Source organism: Solanum tuberosum, unplaced genomic scaffold (assembly GCF_000226075.1).
Source record: "Solanum tuberosum cultivar DM 1-3 516 R44 unplaced genomic scaffold, SolTub_3.0 scf00029, whole genome shotgun sequence".
Classification (NCBI taxonomy): Eukaryota; Viridiplantae; Streptophyta; class Magnoliopsida; order Solanales; family Solanaceae; genus Solanum; species Solanum tuberosum.
In genome coordinates this window covers 881,037-900,154 of record NW_006238955.1, presented here as the reverse complement: position 1 = coordinate 900,154, position 19,118 = coordinate 881,037, and the positions used below count along the sequence as shown (strand labels likewise).

Sequence of the window (19,118 nt, the reverse complement as noted above, 5' to 3'; positions counted from 1 at the left end):
AGAACAAAACTCAGCAGTAGGATGTAGATGCTCGAGTTGTTAATGAATAGGAGAAGAATCAACTCTTTGTTGCATCATGTTTTGCAAGCAATGTTTCAAGCGAGTCGTGGTTGATTGACAACGGATGCACAAATCACATGACTAATGATAAAGAACTCTTCAAAGAATTGAAGCCTACTCGAGTTGCAAAGATTAAAATAGGCCATGGTGGCCACATTCCAGCAAAAGGAATAGGAACTATTGGAGTTGAGACACAAGCAGGTACAAAAACAATAGCAGATGTTCTTTATGTACCTGGCTTAGACCGGAACTTATTAAGTGTAGGTCAACTGTTAGAAAAAGGTTTCAAACTTTATTTTGAAGATAAATATTGCTTGATCAAGGATTCCTCTGGCCAGGACTTGTTCAAAGTCAAAATGAGAGGAAAAAGTTTCTCATTAGATCCATTTGGGGATGAGCAGATGTTGTATTCAGCAAAAGCAAATTCCTAACAGGTAGTGTGGTAAAATAGTCATGTCAATCATTAATACACTTGTCAAGTCTAAATGTGACGAGTACTTTCACTTTCACTTTATCTTCTTATTATTTGATATAACTGGCTAAATTCTTATCAAGAGGTGATTACAGATTTAGGTAGTCTTGAAACCAACGCTCAAGACCTAAATGAGTTATGATATGTTTGTCATGTAATGGAAAAATTGAGATGCTATTATGTAGATTAAACATATCAAAGGTGTTGGTGCGTCAAGTGATTGAAAGGCAAGAATAAAGATTGAGGCAAGTTGAGGACAAATCTTTTTTGTGGCCTTCTCTCCAAATGCATGATTTCAAAATATGATTTAAAATGTTGATTTGTGCTCGTGATGCCATGAGTTTTGATTAACTACTGTTATATGCACTATCTTGATTCCATATGAAGTGTTAAAGACTTATTTTGCATTATGAATTGAAATATGAAGTAATGCCTATGTTGCATGTATTTTGTTTTCAAGAATGATCCTACAATATGAATGTGAACATTATGATGACTATGATCTCCATATGATTTTGAATACAAAGTCCATCACATATTTGCACCTAATCTATATATTGGAATGTATAAATGTATAGTGAGGCCTTGAATGACAAGAATATTAGTTGAGGTTAATGGTGTGACATTTGGAATATTTTTATGAAAACTAGGCCAATAGTGTCATATTGTGTATGAAATGCTTTTGGAGTTGCTATAAATAACGGAGAAGAGTAATTCATGGTCCTAATTGTGGCACATCTTGTCTCGCCTACAGGTGGTACTCTCAGCATAAAGGATATGCTTATATTATTATTATTATGATTATGGCCCCTAGAGAGCCAAATATGACTTTTTGAGGAACGAGATCAATTGCAAGGATGCATATGCACATTATGAGTTATAGTTGGCATGTAAAGATAAATGTTACCTTTCTCAAAAAAAAAAAAAAAAGATAAATGTTCTACTTATGTCATATATTATGCATGTTCCGTCAAATCTTGTCCCACAACTTGAGGAGTACGTCTGACACTTAGTGCACATGGCACTCACGACTTTGTCTGCGTATTGTCATTGTTTCATTACAAGGACATGAGTTGTAGGTGACGTGCACATGAGCTAGAGTTCATCCTCTCCTCCATACTTTTGGTGAACCACATTATATGTTCGATGGAGGCCTAGTTTACATAATTCTTTTGCACAACCATTTACGTCCAGAGTATTTTCCATTTGGTTGTCCTAGAGGCTACATAGATGTACTTTGGGTTATTTTGTATTCGATATGGATCCTCATTACGACATACCTGAATGAAATAGTATCTCTTTTATATGATGAGGCTAAAGAGCCAATACCTATGTTATTCGTTAAAATGATATTTCATTTGGCAAGTTAGATACATTTGTCATATATGGGTATATGAAAAAAATAGGTGGTTTGCTTGGAAGGGAGTTAAAGGAACCAAATGTCCGTCACACACTCATTCTGCTTTGATCTCTTTTTGTTGTCTCTGGATGAAAGAAATAAGACACGTGCTTGGGTGCTAAAGAAGTCATTCCAGTGCACTAAGCTCCCTCTATGCTCAGGATCCTAGAAAAGGTTTAATCACGTTGGGTCTATTGTATGCAACATATCTTGCGTTTTTGCATGAGGTTGTTTCTACAACTTGAACTTGTGACCTCCTGGTCACACCGTGGTAACTCTTACCGGTGCTAAGTATTAAGAGGGTGTCTGGATTGAGTTATATTAAGTAGTTTTAAGCTCATTTTTTTATTTTGGAGGTGTTTGGGAAAGATGGAAAGTGTTTTTAAGAACCTATTTTTAGACCAAAAAAGTACAAAAATAAGCTAAAAGCCATAAGTTAGGTATGACCAACTTATGACTTTTAGCTTTTTAACTTATAAGCTACTTTAAAAAGAGTCAATCCAAACACCGCCTAAGTCTAGTTCTCCGTCCGCTTGCCTATCTTACTAGGATATTGGAACAGTTTCTGATTTCAAAGAAAAAGTTGAAGGGAGAGCTATACCTTCTAGAACCGGAACAATAACTACTATAAAGTAAGAAGGAATGATCCCTAAAGCAAAGACTCTGGAAATTATTATTTTTAAAAAAAGGATGAAGTAATCGGAATGACAAGTGTTACGGTTGTGGAAAGCGGAGAACATAAAAAATATCTATTTTTAACATGCAACTACTTCTTTAATGTCTATTTATAACATGCAACTACTTCTATAATGTTAAAATATAATGATACATTTGATAGAAAGAATATAACGTAAGTGTTGACCAACTTCATGCATCCCAGAAGTTAATTTCATTCTATAAAGACAGTGAACAGATTATCCAAACCAGCTGCTAAAAATCAAGTCCACAAGCAATTTTTGTTAGTTAGTTAGTTGGTATTTATTAGGTGGCTAACTAGCAATAGTACCAAATGATAGCTGGTGTTGGGAAAAGGCAAAACGATATTACAGAGGTACCCATCAAATACAAACACAAGATTTCAGAAAAATAAATAAATTTAAAAAATAAATAAATATATATATATATATTACATGACTGTGTCTGTATATGTGCATGACACAACATATATTTAATCAGCTAAGCTCTATAATTGACATTAGACTAGAGATTGCTTTAATTGGAACAGAAAGTTAGGAAACATCTCTTTGTTCAGAAGGTGAAAATTTTCTTTGGAACTGACATGAAGATTCTTTAGTTTCATTCTTCTTTTCCTTTTATAATTTTTTTCCTTTTTCTTAGGGAAAATTCAAAGGAACCTATTTTCCAATATATGTCTAATCTATCTATTCATCAATCAACAATGTTACTATTAGACGAAATATTTTGTTGACTCACCGGATGTAGAAATTCATTATAGTCGATGACAAATATGCTTCAGGTGCTAGAGATTCCATGTCCAAACAACAAATTTCAACGGATTCGGGATCAACCCTATGTCAGTGCAAAAACAATAAAGAAATCGTAAGCAATCAAAAAAATGGTACTCCCCAAGGTAATAAGTAATGCATACTGGATCAATAAGGTTGTGATTCATGTCATACCGTGAAGGATAGTATATCGTGGTTGCCTTTCTGCAGGAAAAAGAGGAATATAAGAGATATCAACAATTTCTCACTAGCACTCATATCAGATGTTGGTATGTAACTTTGAGAAAATGTTAATTTACTACTCCCTCCGTCCCATTTTATGTGAGGTAGTTTGACTCGACACGGAGTTTAAGAAAGAAGGAAAGACTTTTAAAACTTGTGGTCCAAAATGAATGATAGAAATTTGTGTGGCTGTAAATCATTTCATTAAGGGTAAAAAAATAGACATTTTATAGTTAAATTGTTACTTAATATAGAAATGTGTCATTCTTTTTGGGACTGACTAAAAAGGAAAGTAAGTCACATAAATTGGGACAGAGGGAGTAATATATTACCGTTCAATTACCTGGTCCACTGGCTCTGTCTCTTTAATTGCATCAGGATCCTCCTCATCCACTAGAACAACAGCCTGCCCCTGGGAAAATGATGAATTTTCAAATGGCAAGAAAGATCACATTAGGAATGAAGCAGAAGTTAATGGTTTCCAAGAGAATGAACTATATTCAGGGGGAAAAGAATAAATAAAGCAAGAGAGGCTACAACAATTCATCATGTCCCTCCAAAATGTCTTAGAAATTTTTTTGACTTATCATCGTCGTCTGCACTCTTCATCTGGTCAGGACAATTCACAACTGACACCAGACTCTTTGCAGGTTGCCGACTTGTGGCTGCGAACTTGTCTACGAAGAGTTCTCCCATTGCCGCTCATAAAGGTATTCGTTGTATTTGTAGTCCCAATCCTATCTATACTTGTCGAAATTATCATTGTTCGTTACCAGCTCGTTCTGTTTTTGTATCATCACTATCATCTATTACTGCTCGTAGGACTACAGGTGAACCTTTTTCTCACCCAGGCCAGCGACAAGCTATGATTAAGAGATATTTGCCTTACACTCTAGTGGTAAGTCTCCAATTGGTTGTCATTAGTTATATACCATGAAGGTTGGCCCTGATAGATAGATTGATAGAGCATGACTGGTTGCCAAAGGCTACACAGATTTTTCATCTTGACTATGATGATACCTTCACTCCTGTGGCTAAGACTGCTTTACTCCGTCTCTTTTTATCTATGGTTGTTCTTTACTTCTTGCTATTGGACTCTACCATATGAATATTACAAACGTTTTTCTTCATGGGGGTCTCAAAGATTGGGTATATATGGAGCAACAATCAAATTTTGTTGATCCGAGAAGATATAGGAGGTTGGTAGAAAAATTGCATTATCTCACTGCAACTCGACCTGACATTGCTTTCCTGGTTAGCGTTGTAAGTCAGTTCTTTGATTCTCCTTGTGACAACCATTGAAATGCAGTCATTCGCATTCTTCCAGACATAAATCTTCTCCAGGAAAAGACTACTTTACAAAGACTGAGGACATAAGCAAATCATTGGATATACAAATGAAGATTGGGCAGAGCCACCCTCTGGCAAACGATCCACCTCTGGGTATTGAGTTTTAGTTGGAGGAAATTTGGGGTTTTGGGGAAGTAAGAAACAAAATGTGGTTGCTCAATTAAGTGAAGAAGCTGAATAATGGGCTATGGCAATGGCTACATGTGAACTTATATGGACCAAGCAACTATAGGAGTTAAAATTTGGAAAAATAATAAAATGGAATCGGATAAACAAATGCAGATTGGGCAGAGCCACCCTCTGGCAAATGATCTACCTCTGTGTATTGAGTTTTAGTTGGAGGAAATTTGGTGTTTTGGAGAAGTAAGAAAAAATATGTGGTTGCTCAATTGAGTGCAGAAGCTGAATAATGGGGCTATGGCTATGGCAATGGCTACATGTGAACTTATATGGATCAAGCAACTATAGGAGTTAAAATTTGGAAAAAATAATGAAATGGAACTTGTGTGCGATAATGAGGCTACAGTGATACACTTCAAATTGCATTGAATCCGATATTTTACGAGAGGAAAAAACACATAGAAATTGCTTGTTATTTAGTCGGAGAAAAGATACTCTGAGGAGACATCACTGCAAAGTTCGTGAAGTCAATTGATCAACTTGTAATATATTCACCAAGTCTTAGCCAGTCCTAGAACAAGTAATATGTGTAGCAAGAGTGGTATACACGATTTGTATGCACCAACTTGAGAGAGTGTAGAATCCTTAAGAATATTCTAGAAAATATATGTAAATATATTAGATCACTTGATTTAGTCCTATTGTAATTATATAGTGATTTTCTTTCTTTTTTAACAAATGTAAACATATTTATGTAAGGTCAATAGCTTGATGGAATAATCAAGTCAAATTCTCTCTTATTTTTTCTTCTGTTTCACATTTCTGATCATTATTCCCTAGTAAACTTCTAATGAATATTGAAACAACAGAAAAAAGGAGGGGCTAAGTGGTTAAAGTATTAATAAGTTCATCAATCAATGTATACCTACTGCAACTAACCACCTCCCACCCCCTAAGGGAGGAAGAGAAGGATAGAAAGAAAGAGGTAGTGGTGCACTGGAACAACCATCTTAGTCTTTAGCATGTGAATATGGATAATCAACCAAAGGTATTGCCTGAAACTGTAACAATGTCGTACACTAGTGACCGATTTGGGTGTAGGCCCGCACAACTGTAAAATGTGTCAATGAGGGTCTAAGACTTGTTATCTTATATACTCAGCATTTCTCCCATGTTTTCTCAATGTTCAATTTGCCTAGGGTATCACATACACCTTCCCTTGCGGATTCAACATTCTCTTTGAGGTTTGCCCCACCATCGCTCAAGGTTGTACGCAGAGTGACCCTGATACCATCTACAATAGCCTAGCCCACTGCTGATATTGTCCACGTTGGGCCTAGAAACGCGTCACTAGGCTTTAGGGCTTGTTTTCTTATATACCCAAACATTTATCCCGAGTTTGTCAATGTGGATTCCTAGTGTCACAGAAAGCCAATAGCAACTCCCAAAATACCAAATGCAAGTTGTCATATTGACAAAAAAATAGCTACACGCCTACATGGAAGCTAGCCGGAATAAGATAACTAAGATACATAAGAAGCCTTACATTTGCATGCCTTCGAGTATATGAAGATTGTGCTTGAGAGGCTTTAAACCTGAAAATAAAAAGATCAAATCACTAGCAATCACGTTTTCCTTTGGTTTGATTATTTATAATAGAACGCCAAAAGGTACAAATTGCAGCAAAGGAGAGGCAGGAAAAGAAATGAATAATTAAACAAGTTAAAGTTTCATGGCTCATGGATTTATAGCAAACAAGTACAACAAATAATTCTAAATGTAGCTTGAAGATCACAAGTGCTTCTTGAGAATATCAAATTAATATCATGACCAAAATGATCTCCTGAGTAACTTTGGACTCGAAAGAGAAATTCAAGTAAGAGAAAAAAAAAGAACAACTACTATTACTACACCTCAATCCCAAACAAGTTGGGGTAAATATGAATCCTCACTTTCATTTGAGATCATTTAGTATCATCATCATCATCATGCTAAACAAAATAAAATAAAAAGATAAATATTAATAACAATAATATTAAAAGTTATTTGTCAAGTCTAAGACCTATCATCAACTAGTAGTTATCAACTATATGGATCCTTGTGCCCTATCTTTGGCTAAGTCTACATTGATACCAAGTATTTATAGGTCTTTCGAGACAACTTCCTTCCATGTGATTTTAGGTCTATCTCATCCCCTTTTAACACTTTTACTTGCCATAGTTTCAGAACTACATATCAGTGCATCTGTAAGTCAATTCAGAACATGTCTGAACCATCTAAAGCAACCTTCTTGCATGTTATTCTCAGTCTGTGCTACTTGCACCTTTTGAATCATTCAAAAACAAGAAAAAGTACACATTCTCAAAGCATAGGGCTCGGGTTGATAAGGGATGGGATAAGGGGTGTTACAATTACCCTATCTCTTTACCAGATTTTGGTTCATTTTTTGGTGGATTCAGATTATGAACCCTATTCAAAATTGGTGTTCATTTGCTTAGGTAAGCAATCAATCAGGTCTATTGAACCGATAAGCAATCTCATGGGGGTGGACGATCAGCATTCCCATGGGATTGCAGGATAGAAATCCTATCCTCCCTGAAAATGACACAAAATACATATCTTACTTAGTGGAAACTGGAAAGTACCTACGGCTCCAACCTTACGGTTGTGGGTTAGAGTCACCATGTTACCTTATTAAAAAAACAAATAGTTTAGTCTAAAAATAATTCTTAAATCCCTTTCACAATCATCTAAAAACAATAACCCCCTACAACGAGCCTTTTGAATGTTGAGGTTAAGTCACGTGCCTTTTTTTAAGTTTAAAAGTGATGGATTTCCTTAACATTGATTAAATTTATGTTGTGGATTTTTTTTCTTAAACATGAATAAAATATTGCTGAACTTTTTTCCTTAACAATGATGCTATATGTTGCTTATTTATTTCTCCAAAATATTACCCCTGATTAAATCTGTCAGACCCGGATTGGAAATATGGGAAAAGAGGTAGTGAAACCAATAGGACTGCAGTAATATGTCTGTTCTACGACAAGATGTTTGAAGGCGGAATTTTTCGCCACAAACATCTTATTGGTACTTATAGCGATGACACACGATGTACAAAACGCACGAAGGTTGTGGAGGAAAAAATAAAAAACTATGTTGAGGGAAAAAGGAGCTAAAACGTCAAATGCTTACATCAACTAAATGTGACTAATCTTGATGATGCTGATGAAGAAAAAAATGGAAGAAGATGAAGCTATTGATTTGTTGCTTCTTGCAAAATCACAAAAACGGGCAAGAATACAATAGTCTCTTCAGGTAGTGGATCAACATGTAGGAAAGGTCCTTTAGATAGTTACTTTTCATAGAAGCCAGGAGATAATGCAGGGAAAAAGGATAAAAAAATTGCATGATATTGCCAAGGATATTTTGAGGGATCATGCAATTGCGACTTTTTCACGGTGGGTGTACAATGCAGGGATCACCTTCAATTGTGTCAACTATACGGACACTTTTGGAGCGTTCATTGAGGTCGTAGGCCAATTTGGTTCAAGAATGACCCCCCCCCCCCCACTTCTCATGAAGTAAGAGGTCCTTATCTAACTAAAGAAGTGGAAGAGACAAATTCTAGAGGAACATAGGGTAGAATGGAACAAGCTTGGATATTCCATTATGATGGCTAATTGGATGGCAAGAATTGGTAAAATGATCATCAATGTGTTGGTGAATTCTCCAAAAGGAAGCTTATTTCTTGAATCCACTCATGCGAGCGACTTGCCTACAGATTCCATCAAAATGTTCTCCTTGTTTCGAAACACTACAAAAAAGATTGGAGAAAAGAATGTTGTTCAAGTTGTTACAAATCATGCAAGTGAAAATATTAAAGCCGGCGATATGTTTAAGGGAGTGTTCCCGCACATTTATTGGACTCCATGAGCAGCTCATTGCATAAATTTGATGTTCAGGAACGTTTTCAAGAAATGACCCTTCACTACAGTTTTTACTTAGGCAGTAAGGGTACATTCTTACATTGTTCAAAGGCTTTTGTTATTGAATATGATGAGGAGATTCACACAAAAAAATTAGTGAAACTTGGCAAGACTAGATTTGCAACTGCTTTCTTGACCTTGCATAGTATGCACATGCAAAAGGCCAATTTAGACGCTTATTCATTTCTTTTTTTTGGTTTCCCACCCGGTGTCCGGAGCCCACATTGGAGCTCCGACTAAATCCGGATCGCGCTCTGCAGGGCCCATTCGGGGGTGGCGCTCCCAACAAGATTTTCTCCATACCCAGGGATCGAACCCAAGACCTCTGGTTAAGGGTGAAGCACTCCCACCAGTGCACCACAACCCATGTTGGTGACGCTTATTCATTTCAAAAAAAATGGAACACGAGTAATTTGCAAAAAGGAGGTAGGGGGTAGAAGTTGCACGCATGAATCTTTTTTATACCTCTTGGAACAATATTGTTCATGCTCTTAAAATCAATGGTCCCTTGATTAAAGTACTTCAGTTGGTGGATGGGGGAAAAACCCACCAATGGGCTACCTTTATGGAGTTGTGGATACAACTAAGGAGGCTATTCAAGCGACATTTATGTACATAAATATGCCAAGGTCTTTGAGATAATTGATAGACGGTGGGAAGATCAACTCATTGACATTTGCATGGAGTTGGGAATACTTTGAACCCATCACTCTTTTATGATAACTATGAGATGGATTTACTAGATAAAAAAAGTGTGGAAAGGATTCCATGATTGTGTTGGTAAGTTGGTCGCCAATGAAGATGTGCAAGATACAATAGTGGATATGGTGATCAAGTGCTAAGTTATTTTTTAAACTTATTAATTTTTAAATATTTGTTCTACTTCAATATTTAAATTGTGGAAGCTTTATGGTTTAGAAACTCAAAATTACAAAATATCGCCATCAAAGTTCCAAGTCTAACTAGTACCTCAACCGAAATGTGAGAAGAACTAGGGCATGTTTGAACATGTGAGAACTATGAAGAAAGATTTATTATACTGAGATAACTAAACTATATCTCAATTGTCCTATCTCCTAATAATTACTTTTGCAGATTCATACCAAGAAGAGGAATAGACTAACCCCTAAAGCGCCCCAATGACCTAGTGTTCAATTAATACAATAAAATATTGAGGCGCCGTTACAATGCTCGCAATGTAGTTGATCCAATGGAGGAATATAAGATTTAGACAATCTTGTACAAGTAGAATTTTAGAAGAATAGGAACTAAATGTTGAACCATTAGTAGCTTTGATTTTGTATGTCCTATGGTCTATGGAGGATTTTGTGATATCTATTTTTTTAGTTTTTAATTTGAACTTTTGCTTATAAATATTGTCTCTTTTTATTTTGGTCTTTTGTTCTTTCAAATTGTGTTGAAGAGAGCGCTTCGCTTATAGCGTGAAGCGGGACCTTGTCGCTTTTTTCCGCTTCGCACTCCTCAAAACACTGGACATGGGCCTTTCAAAAGATAAGTTTCCAGATGTTTGTAATTTGGTTCTTTCACCTAAAGCAAGATTGAGGAAGTATGAGGACAGCACTAATGGAATCTCAACTTTAGAAGATTTTTGAATGACTGAGGTTCAAAGCGTTGCTGAATTTTTCAAAGTTTGGGAGCCTTTTCAAGGTCTTAGAAGAAATGAAGACATAGTGGTTTGGGAAGGAAACAGTAAGGGTTGCTTGACTGGCAATTCTGGTTATTCTCTACTTCCAAATACTGGACTACAAGGATCTAATAGGCCTTCGAAATTCATCTAAAAAGTAAAGATCCCGTACAAGGTGACTTGCTTTTTGTATCTGGCGGCAAAAGAGGTATGTTCAACTCGGGAAAATTTTGAATAGAAGGGGTTTCCAACTGTGCTCCAGGCGCTTTTTATGTAGAGCTGAATCTGAGAGTATCAACCACCTTTTTTGCATGGCTGTGTGACAGATCAGTTTTTGCAGCTGTTTCTTAACATAGTTGGGATCAGGTGGGTCATGCCAGAGTCTACATGTTATCTCTTAAAGTGTTGGAACAACAATTGTGGTACCACGAGTCAGAAGAAGTGGTGGAACATGGTTCCAGCATGCATTAGGTGGACTATATGGAAGGAGAGAAATACAAAATGCTTTGAAGATTGAGACGAATTGTACTTTTTGTTTCATTTTTGGTGTAAAAAAAGCTTATTAGAGGATGCAGAATCTTTCCTAGACATTATGGACTCCCTGTGAGTTAGAACAGGGACACAGTTCTGCCTTTTGAATTATAAATATGGCTTAAGCACATCCTTTGTGCTGACATTAATATATTGTTATCTTCCTTAAAGAAAAAAAGATCACTCTAATTTTGGGTCATTGGTTGCTTAGCTCTAGTTCTCTGATAATAACATTTTAGAAATGAACATGTTCTACAAATCAAACTAGAGACTATTTTGTGCAGTTAAGTAGTTCTCTGATAATAACATTTTAGAAATGAACATGTTCTACAGATCAAACTAGAGACTATTTTGTGCAGTTAAGTAGAAAGGAGTATTATCCAAAAAGATAGTTGAATGAAATTGAATGAGGAACATCAGTACAGGAAAGGGTAGGGAGATCAAAGATAAGGAATTATCCACTAAGATTTCTGAACGAAACTGACTAAGAAATCTCAGTATAGAAAAAGGTCTGGCTTATCAAAGATTAGACTGCAGGAATTTCCTTTTTCTCATTGCTTGGCCATAAATTCTAAAGGACCTGATGCTTTGTGTTGCAAAGTAAATGCATATGTGCTCCAGTTTATATTTATAACTACCAACTTAGAAATTATAGTTCTTTTGAAACTACTTGCAGCAAACAGAGTGTAATTAAAGTATACAAGGATAGTTGCAGAATAAGAACTACAGAGATCACATTTGGGAGCTACTGTGCAATCACATAATCATAGAAATGAACATTGTTCTGAGAGAGATATTAAACCACTTTTACACCCCTACACTCTTGTGCATGTTACTCTACAGCAAGTCAGCAAAGTAAAACTGCTGAAAAGAAGCCATGTCAAATTTAATACTCCATATTTCAAACTGAAAGTTGAGATTTCAACTCTGGGCCATCTGAAAACATTGTCCAACTTCCTGAAATAGAATACTTTGTCAAGACTCTTCAACATATTTTACAGCAGTACATAACCTTTTGAGAAAATGTCGCATTTAAAATATACAATGGAGTCGTGACAAAGTATTCTATTTCATGAAGGTTGACATAGTTTTCAGATGGCTCAAAGTGGAAATCTCAACTTTTTGTTTGAAATATGGAGTATTATTAAAAAATGATTCTACTTCTTTTCAGCAGTACATAACTTATAAAGCAAAAACATGAGCAGCTTTTTTTTTTCTTTTCGAATTTAGATCTCTGAATAAACAGGAGCAGCTTTGACACTCATGTTGATCTAAACAAAAAATTAGTGGACCCCATCTTTCACAACGAACCTTATGCAAATACACTAATTCCTAATGAGTTATCTCATCTCAAAAAACAAATTCATAATGAGTGACAGCTTCCAGTAATAACCAAAATAATAACAGCAACAATAAAGTGACAGAGCAGACATATTATCTAAGAAAGTTAGGGAAATAGAAGAACCCAAAAAAACAAAACACGTACTTCTCCAAGAAACAGCTGGCGATATTTTCTTTAGAACGAGTAGAAGAATCCCATCCTTTTAGATCAACATTCAGAACTTGTTCACCTCTATCTACAGGAGACTTATAAGGTGCTTCCTGTGAAAATAACTCTCGCTTGTGTCTTTTTCTTTGTGAAAACTGGTTGTTTAATATACTTTTGCGGTCACAGGGATTCAGAGCATATAGTTCTTCTTGGAAAGCATTGGCTGGCTTAGACTCTGCCTGCAATTCAATAAGCAAAAGTAACAAAAATTAATGGTTAACTTCAAGAGGAAGAAGAGAAATGAATTTAAGAATGAAACTGTACTTCTGCTTCCAACTTGTTCAAAAACCAAATAGCATAGGTGGACTGTGAAGAGGACACAGATGGTGAAGCCTGTGGCTCGAAGTTATAAGGTGCACCTATAAAGTTATATCCAACTTTTAGGCTCTCCTTCTAGAACTAATTACATAAGTAAAGAAAATTAAAATGACAAATAATACTCAGTTCTGATTCCCACATAGTTACCCGTGTACATGCACATGCACACCAAATCCAAAGTCACTCCTGTTTATAAGAAGAAACTCACAAAATACCTAGAGTGAACTATAAATCTCTTCAAGATAAGAAGTAGGCTAGGCACACTAGGCATAGGCAGAATGTGTGCTCTTTATTCATGCATCAGTTTCAGAACTATATGGAAGCATGGAATTCAAGATAGAGAAAAACTCCTACAGAATCTAGTAGAATTAAGATGAAAAAGTAATAGAACAACAACAACATACCCAGTGAAATCCCACAAGTGGGTCTAGGGAGGGTAGAATGTAAGCAGTCCTTACCACTACCTCGTAGAGATAGAGAAGCTATTCTGAAAAACCATCGGCTCAAGTGCAGCAAAGTCAAATACAAAGAAGGAGACAGTGAAGAAAATATAGCAAGTAACAAGGAAACAGTGCAAAGTCTACCAGAAGGAAGCAAAAACAACAACAAAATAGTGCGACAATCAAAACACAATAAACAACATACTAGGATAGATTATTGAAAACAATAATAAACAATGATAGATATAAAAACAAAAACTACAATAGTACAACTAGTGCAATGGTAAACACTCACCCTAAGCAAGACAACACTACACTACCTACTAACCTTCTACCCTACTACATGTCCCCACAGCCTCCTATCTAAGCCATGTCCTCGGTAACCTGAAGTTGTGTCATACCCTGTCTTATCACCTCTCCCTAATTGATTATGTTTGTTCACCTCTCAGGAACTCTGAAGATTCATTGCCTCTGTACTCCCATTTTTCCCAAAGAAACTTCCCTTAATTTAAATATATAAAAACTTGTAGAGTAAAGATAATAGGAAAACTTAACACAGTCCCAACTAGGAGTGGCAAACGAGCGGATCGAGTCGAATATGAGTCAATCGAAAACGAGTTAAAAAAAATGGATACAGTACTAGACTCCACTCATATATAAAAATGAGTTACCCAATGGATAATATGGGTAAATATGGATACCCATTTATAATAGGAATCTTGTTAAAAGCTTCAAAAACAAAATCTTTTTCAAAAAAAATTTATCACCCCACCCCCTATCACGCCCCCCCCTCCCATCCAAAAATAAATAAAAAAATTCTAAATTTTTTTAAAAGTTTTTTTACCACCCCACCCCCCTACCACTTTTCTTTCTTTAATGAATGAACATCTTTTACCCATTTTACCCATTTAACTACCCACTTTAAAATGGATAATATGAGTATTATTCGTTTTTTACCCCTTTTAAATGTGTTGGGTACCCGACCCATTTAAAATGGATAAATATGAGTGGATACCCATATAAATTACCCATGCTACCACCCCTTGTCCCAACACACACAAAGAAACGGGAAGTATTGACCTTATCAACAGAACAAAAGTCATGCCTCATGCACCCATCAACCTGGTGTCAACGCAGAAGTAGCAAGGATGCTCAATTATATTATCATTGAAGAGGATAAAACATATTCTTTCGAAGGTGGACTGTGGAATAACTGAGAACATCATTATAAATCAAATCCAGAAACCACCTATACTATTGAACTAAAACAGCATGATTGTAGAAAAACAACAAAAATGCAGAATTTAATGTCAAGACTCATGCAAATCCCATTATGAAATATAGATGTAATGAGTTTCAGTAAAGAGTGTTTTGCCATCTTACTATGGTGCTAGGTTCTGCAATCCAAGAAGGAAGAGTTGGAATGCAGCATCTCAGAATTTGGACTGGTCCTTGAAAAAAGAACAATTTATGAAGCGGAAAATCTGAAAGAGCAGGAGGATTATTGGAAGACTGCCTTTTTCTTTTATGAAGTAAGAAGTTCTCACTGGCATAAGGCAACTGGATGGTGCCATATTACAAAGCAGAAGCTTGAGAGCTTTTGGACCAAAAACAAAAGCTAGTAAGCTTTGGAAGTAGAAACTAAGTTAGACTACACAATAAACATGGAGCTAACGAAGTCCAGGAAGTTGTCAATGACTCAATGCTATTAACAGGGGAGGAAAAGCTCCAACTGAACAAAAAAAAAAAAAAACATCTAGCTTTTAGAGCATGAAGAGGAGTTGAAATCCGATCAAAACACCTGTGGTTTCTCTCATTCCAAATAACCCAAAAAATGACTGCAAGAACCATCTCCCAGACTTTTCTGATGGCTTTGTCAGCTCTCCTACTGTTTCAAAGTTCTTTCCAAAGGTTCTCAGATGCCTCAGGACTTCAGGCTAATCCAGACAAAAGCTCAATCTATCTGAGTGGTGTGAATCAAGCACTTAAGCAGGAAATCTTATCTATTCTTGGCTATATGCAGTGAAAATTCCCTTCAAATACTTGGGTGTCTCCCTATACTTCAAAAGGCTCACAATTGGCCAATATATGTCACTAGTAGATAAGATCACAAAAAAGATTAGGTGTTGGTCAGGAAAGTTATTGTCATATGCAGGAAGTGTTCAATAAATTAAGTCAGTGGTCTTTGGTATTCAAATCTACAAGGCACAAATATTTGTGTTACCTAAGAAGATATTGAAACTTATAGAGGGTATCTGCAGATCCATTCTCTGGACAGGGGCAGCAACTCTGTCAAGGAAAGCACTTGTCTCTTGGGACATGATTTGCTACCCAAGAGCTGCAGGAGGGCTCAACATCCTGAATCTTTCCTTGTGAAACAATGCTACTATCTTAAACAATTATGGGCTGTGGATCAAGTGGGTGTATGAGTATTATTTGAAAAGGGAGAACAAGAAGAATCATACTATCCCAGGTAATACAACTTGGGTAGTTAAGAAGATCCTGGATTCCAAAAAACACATCATGCAGGCTACTTCATGTTATCGGGACCTTTTAACTACACTCCAATCTATGGTGGTGGGAGGTAGATTCTCAATTAAGAAACTCTACACTCGGCTCATGCCACAATATCAGAAGGTAAGGTAGTGTTCTTTAGCAAAATATTCATCCTAAACATAAATTATGTCAATGGTTAGTCGTTTGGAGAAGATTAGCCACAGTAGATAGATGCTTATGTTTGGGATTCATGTGCCAATGGAGTGTGTATTCTGTGACACTGTACAAGTAACTTTTGGGCCAGAATGCTTCGATGGTTAGGCTTCCATAGGAGTATTGACTGTTGACAAGAACTTTTATGGGCTAGTCGATGGGCAAATAAAAAAACTGGAAGAGGAGCAGTTATAAGTTATGTGTTTGCGATGATAGTTTCTACCATCTGGAGGGAGAGGAATAATCTCAGATTCCAAAATGGCCACTTCCAGGAGGTTAGAATTTGCTGAGAGATAGCACTGAATATGCATATTCGAGGCAGAGACAACAAGAAGTGGAAGGATCCCTTAGACAGCCTTATTATCATGCCATGGCTTTATTGATCTATAGGCTAGCTCCTGTCATAGAGCAATTTTTTTTGTTTGACTTATTGATGAAGTACAGTATCTTTACTTGTAATAGCCTAGTCTTTCAGAATAGTTGTCCTATAGCTGCAAATTTTCTTTGAGAAGTAGGAGGTCAACTCCTATTTGGCTTGTACATATTACTTTGGTATCAATACAATTTTGTTCTTAACCAAAAAATATATATATATTAAGCTTGCTCCATAGGATACAGGTGTCCTACGTAGAACATTTTTTCGCTTCAACACCATATTTTCAATGTAAAGAGGAGTGAATTAAGAAGCTGAAGCGGTCTTTCCTTTTTGTGTATGTCTGCATATTCTTGTATTAGATAGGTTCCCCAAGGTTGATTTGCTACTTTCACAACTTCGCATCATGAATGAGCTTAACTTCTGGATTTCATTGTTCTCATCAGCATTAATATTCAAGATTCCCTTAAGATGGAGCAAATAAACCATATGGACGAAACTTGTTAAAAGTGGCAATCTATTTCTTTATGCTTAGTTTTTCGAGAAAAACTGAATTATGTGCAATGCTTCTTAATTATAAAAACATAACTTTCTTTCATATGACTGTAAACTTCAATTCTCTTCAAGTAATTAGTCCATCCACGTGAATTCACAAGTTGTTGTTGCTGCTAGTCAATATTCAGCTTCTGTAATAGATAGAATCACAATGTTCTGTTTCTTACTTTGCGATGATACAAGTGTCTAGATATAGATCATCAATCAATTAGTGAACTGGTTTAATCTGCATTTAAGTATCCTATACTATTGAGTGTTCCTTTTTTTATTATGGTATTCATACTACAATCCTTGATATGGTCTTGATCTATCTTAAAATCCGTAGAAGGCATCCCACATGAAGACTGCATGAATATACTTACTACATCTATAGCAAAAAAAATGTCTAGCCTGAGAAGAGTGAGATAGCTTAATTTCCCAATCAGCCTTCGATATCCTTTAGGATCTAAGATGTATCCTCCTAATATGGTAACATCATAAATTTAAATCCATGGGACCAGCTTTGTCCATCATATTGGTTTCTTTAACAATATCTAACACATGCTTCGTATGTAAAATAATAATACACCATTCTTGACTAGGTGATGCCAATGCCTAGGAGATTGTTTAAATGATCTAGATCCTTGGCTTAAAAATTTCTGGCAAGATGTTTCCTTAACTGGTTGACCTTCTCGGTCATTTTCTGTAATGAGTCTAATAACTATGTTGCTTACTATACCACCAGATAAGCACATTAACCAGGTGGAATATGACAATCAAAGACTGAGTGATCTGCTTCACTGCCTTCTCTACCAAAATTTTGAATAACTATACAGAACTTTCCAACCCTAGCTCATAGAGAATGTTTTTAATCCATAAAAACCTACATTTTGCAGGAAATGGCACTCTACATAGTTCAGAATCTCACTACTCCTACTTCATACTTCTCCGAAATGTAAAAAGATGCTACATACTTCCCTTTTTCTTAGTCGAATTGGCCATAATGCAGATGCTACACACTGCAATTTAATAACTATTGTCTTGTACAGCTGACTGTAAAGCATAGGATAAATCAGAAGTTAGTCTATAATAGTCTTGTAGCAAGTTATTCTCACTAGAATTTCACAGCATGCACTGAATGCACGAGCAAGAAAATACCTACAAGCACACAATGCTAGAAATGGAACTGCGAAATCAAACAGTAATAAACAAAGAGGAATTGAATAAAATTCAAAGTCAAACCTGATCGGAACCGACCCGTTTCCTCCATTCTAATTCATCCTCATGCAGTTTGATATTTGCCCTAAGCTTTACACCTCCATCGGGTAACCTAACACCAATGTTGCTAGACAGAGATTTTTTTAGCCTAGCAATTTTGCCGGTCAATTCTGTATCTGATAAGTTCGAAAGTCCTTCTTTGAGCTCTTCTCCATCCATGGTGATCGATTAATGTTTTTCAACAGGCAGCCGTGGTAAGGCGGAGTTAACCACCAGCTCCGCCGGAGAGTCGTCGCTGTGGAATATCTTCTATTCCCTTACTCAGCGCTTCCTCTCCTTTTGTATGAACTGAAGAAGAGAAATTAAGTTATTTTTATTTGCAGTTCCTTTTTTGGTCTCATAATTACTATCCACATAAATTTTTGATTGTTTTCACTTCAAGTGGTGAAAATGGGGTAGAAGTAGGGGTGTGCACTATTCGGATTAAATCGAATAATTAAACTAAATTAAATCGAATTTTTATTTGTATTGGTTTTTTAGTTTTTCAGATTGGTTTTGGATTAATAAATTACTTTGTTTGATTTATTGGTTTGGTTTTGGATTTTAAAAAATAAAAACCGAAAAAAACCGAATTATATATATATATAAATGTTTAGGTTTAGAATTAAGTTGGAGTTAACCACTTTTGTCCTTTTTTGGTTATTGCCTTTCATCATAATTATG

General features: G+C 36.0%; 1 protein-coding gene across 5 annotated transcripts in view; it reads right to left on the bottom strand.

Annotated features, from left to right (window-relative positions):
- Window positions 1-18,783, bottom strand: part of LOC102602665 (ubiquitin-like-specific protease 1D) — a 30,044-nt gene extending 11,261 nt beyond the window's left edge. For 4 of the 5 annotated variants that reach the window (XM_006341791.2, XM_015306331.1, XM_015306332.1 and 1 more), the window contains exons 1-6: window positions 18,420-18,783; window positions 12,741-12,982; window positions 6,636-6,684; window positions 3,952-4,031; window positions 3,572-3,601; window positions 3,366-3,461 (exon numbers count right to left, since the gene is read on the bottom strand). In XM_006341791.2, coding sequence (XP_006341853.1) covers window positions 3,366-3,461; window positions 3,572-3,601; window positions 3,952-4,031; window positions 6,636-6,684; window positions 12,741-12,982; window positions 18,420-18,614 — 692 coding nt within the window. In that variant the 5' untranslated portion in view covers window positions 18,615-18,783. Of the gene's footprint in view, window positions 1-3,365; window positions 3,462-3,571; window positions 3,602-3,951; window positions 4,032-6,635; window positions 6,685-12,740; window positions 12,983-13,067; window positions 13,163-18,419 lie in introns of all 5 variants that reach the window. The other variant, XM_006341793.2, reaches the window with a different exon arrangement.
- Window positions 18,784-19,118: the final 335 nt, after the last annotated feature.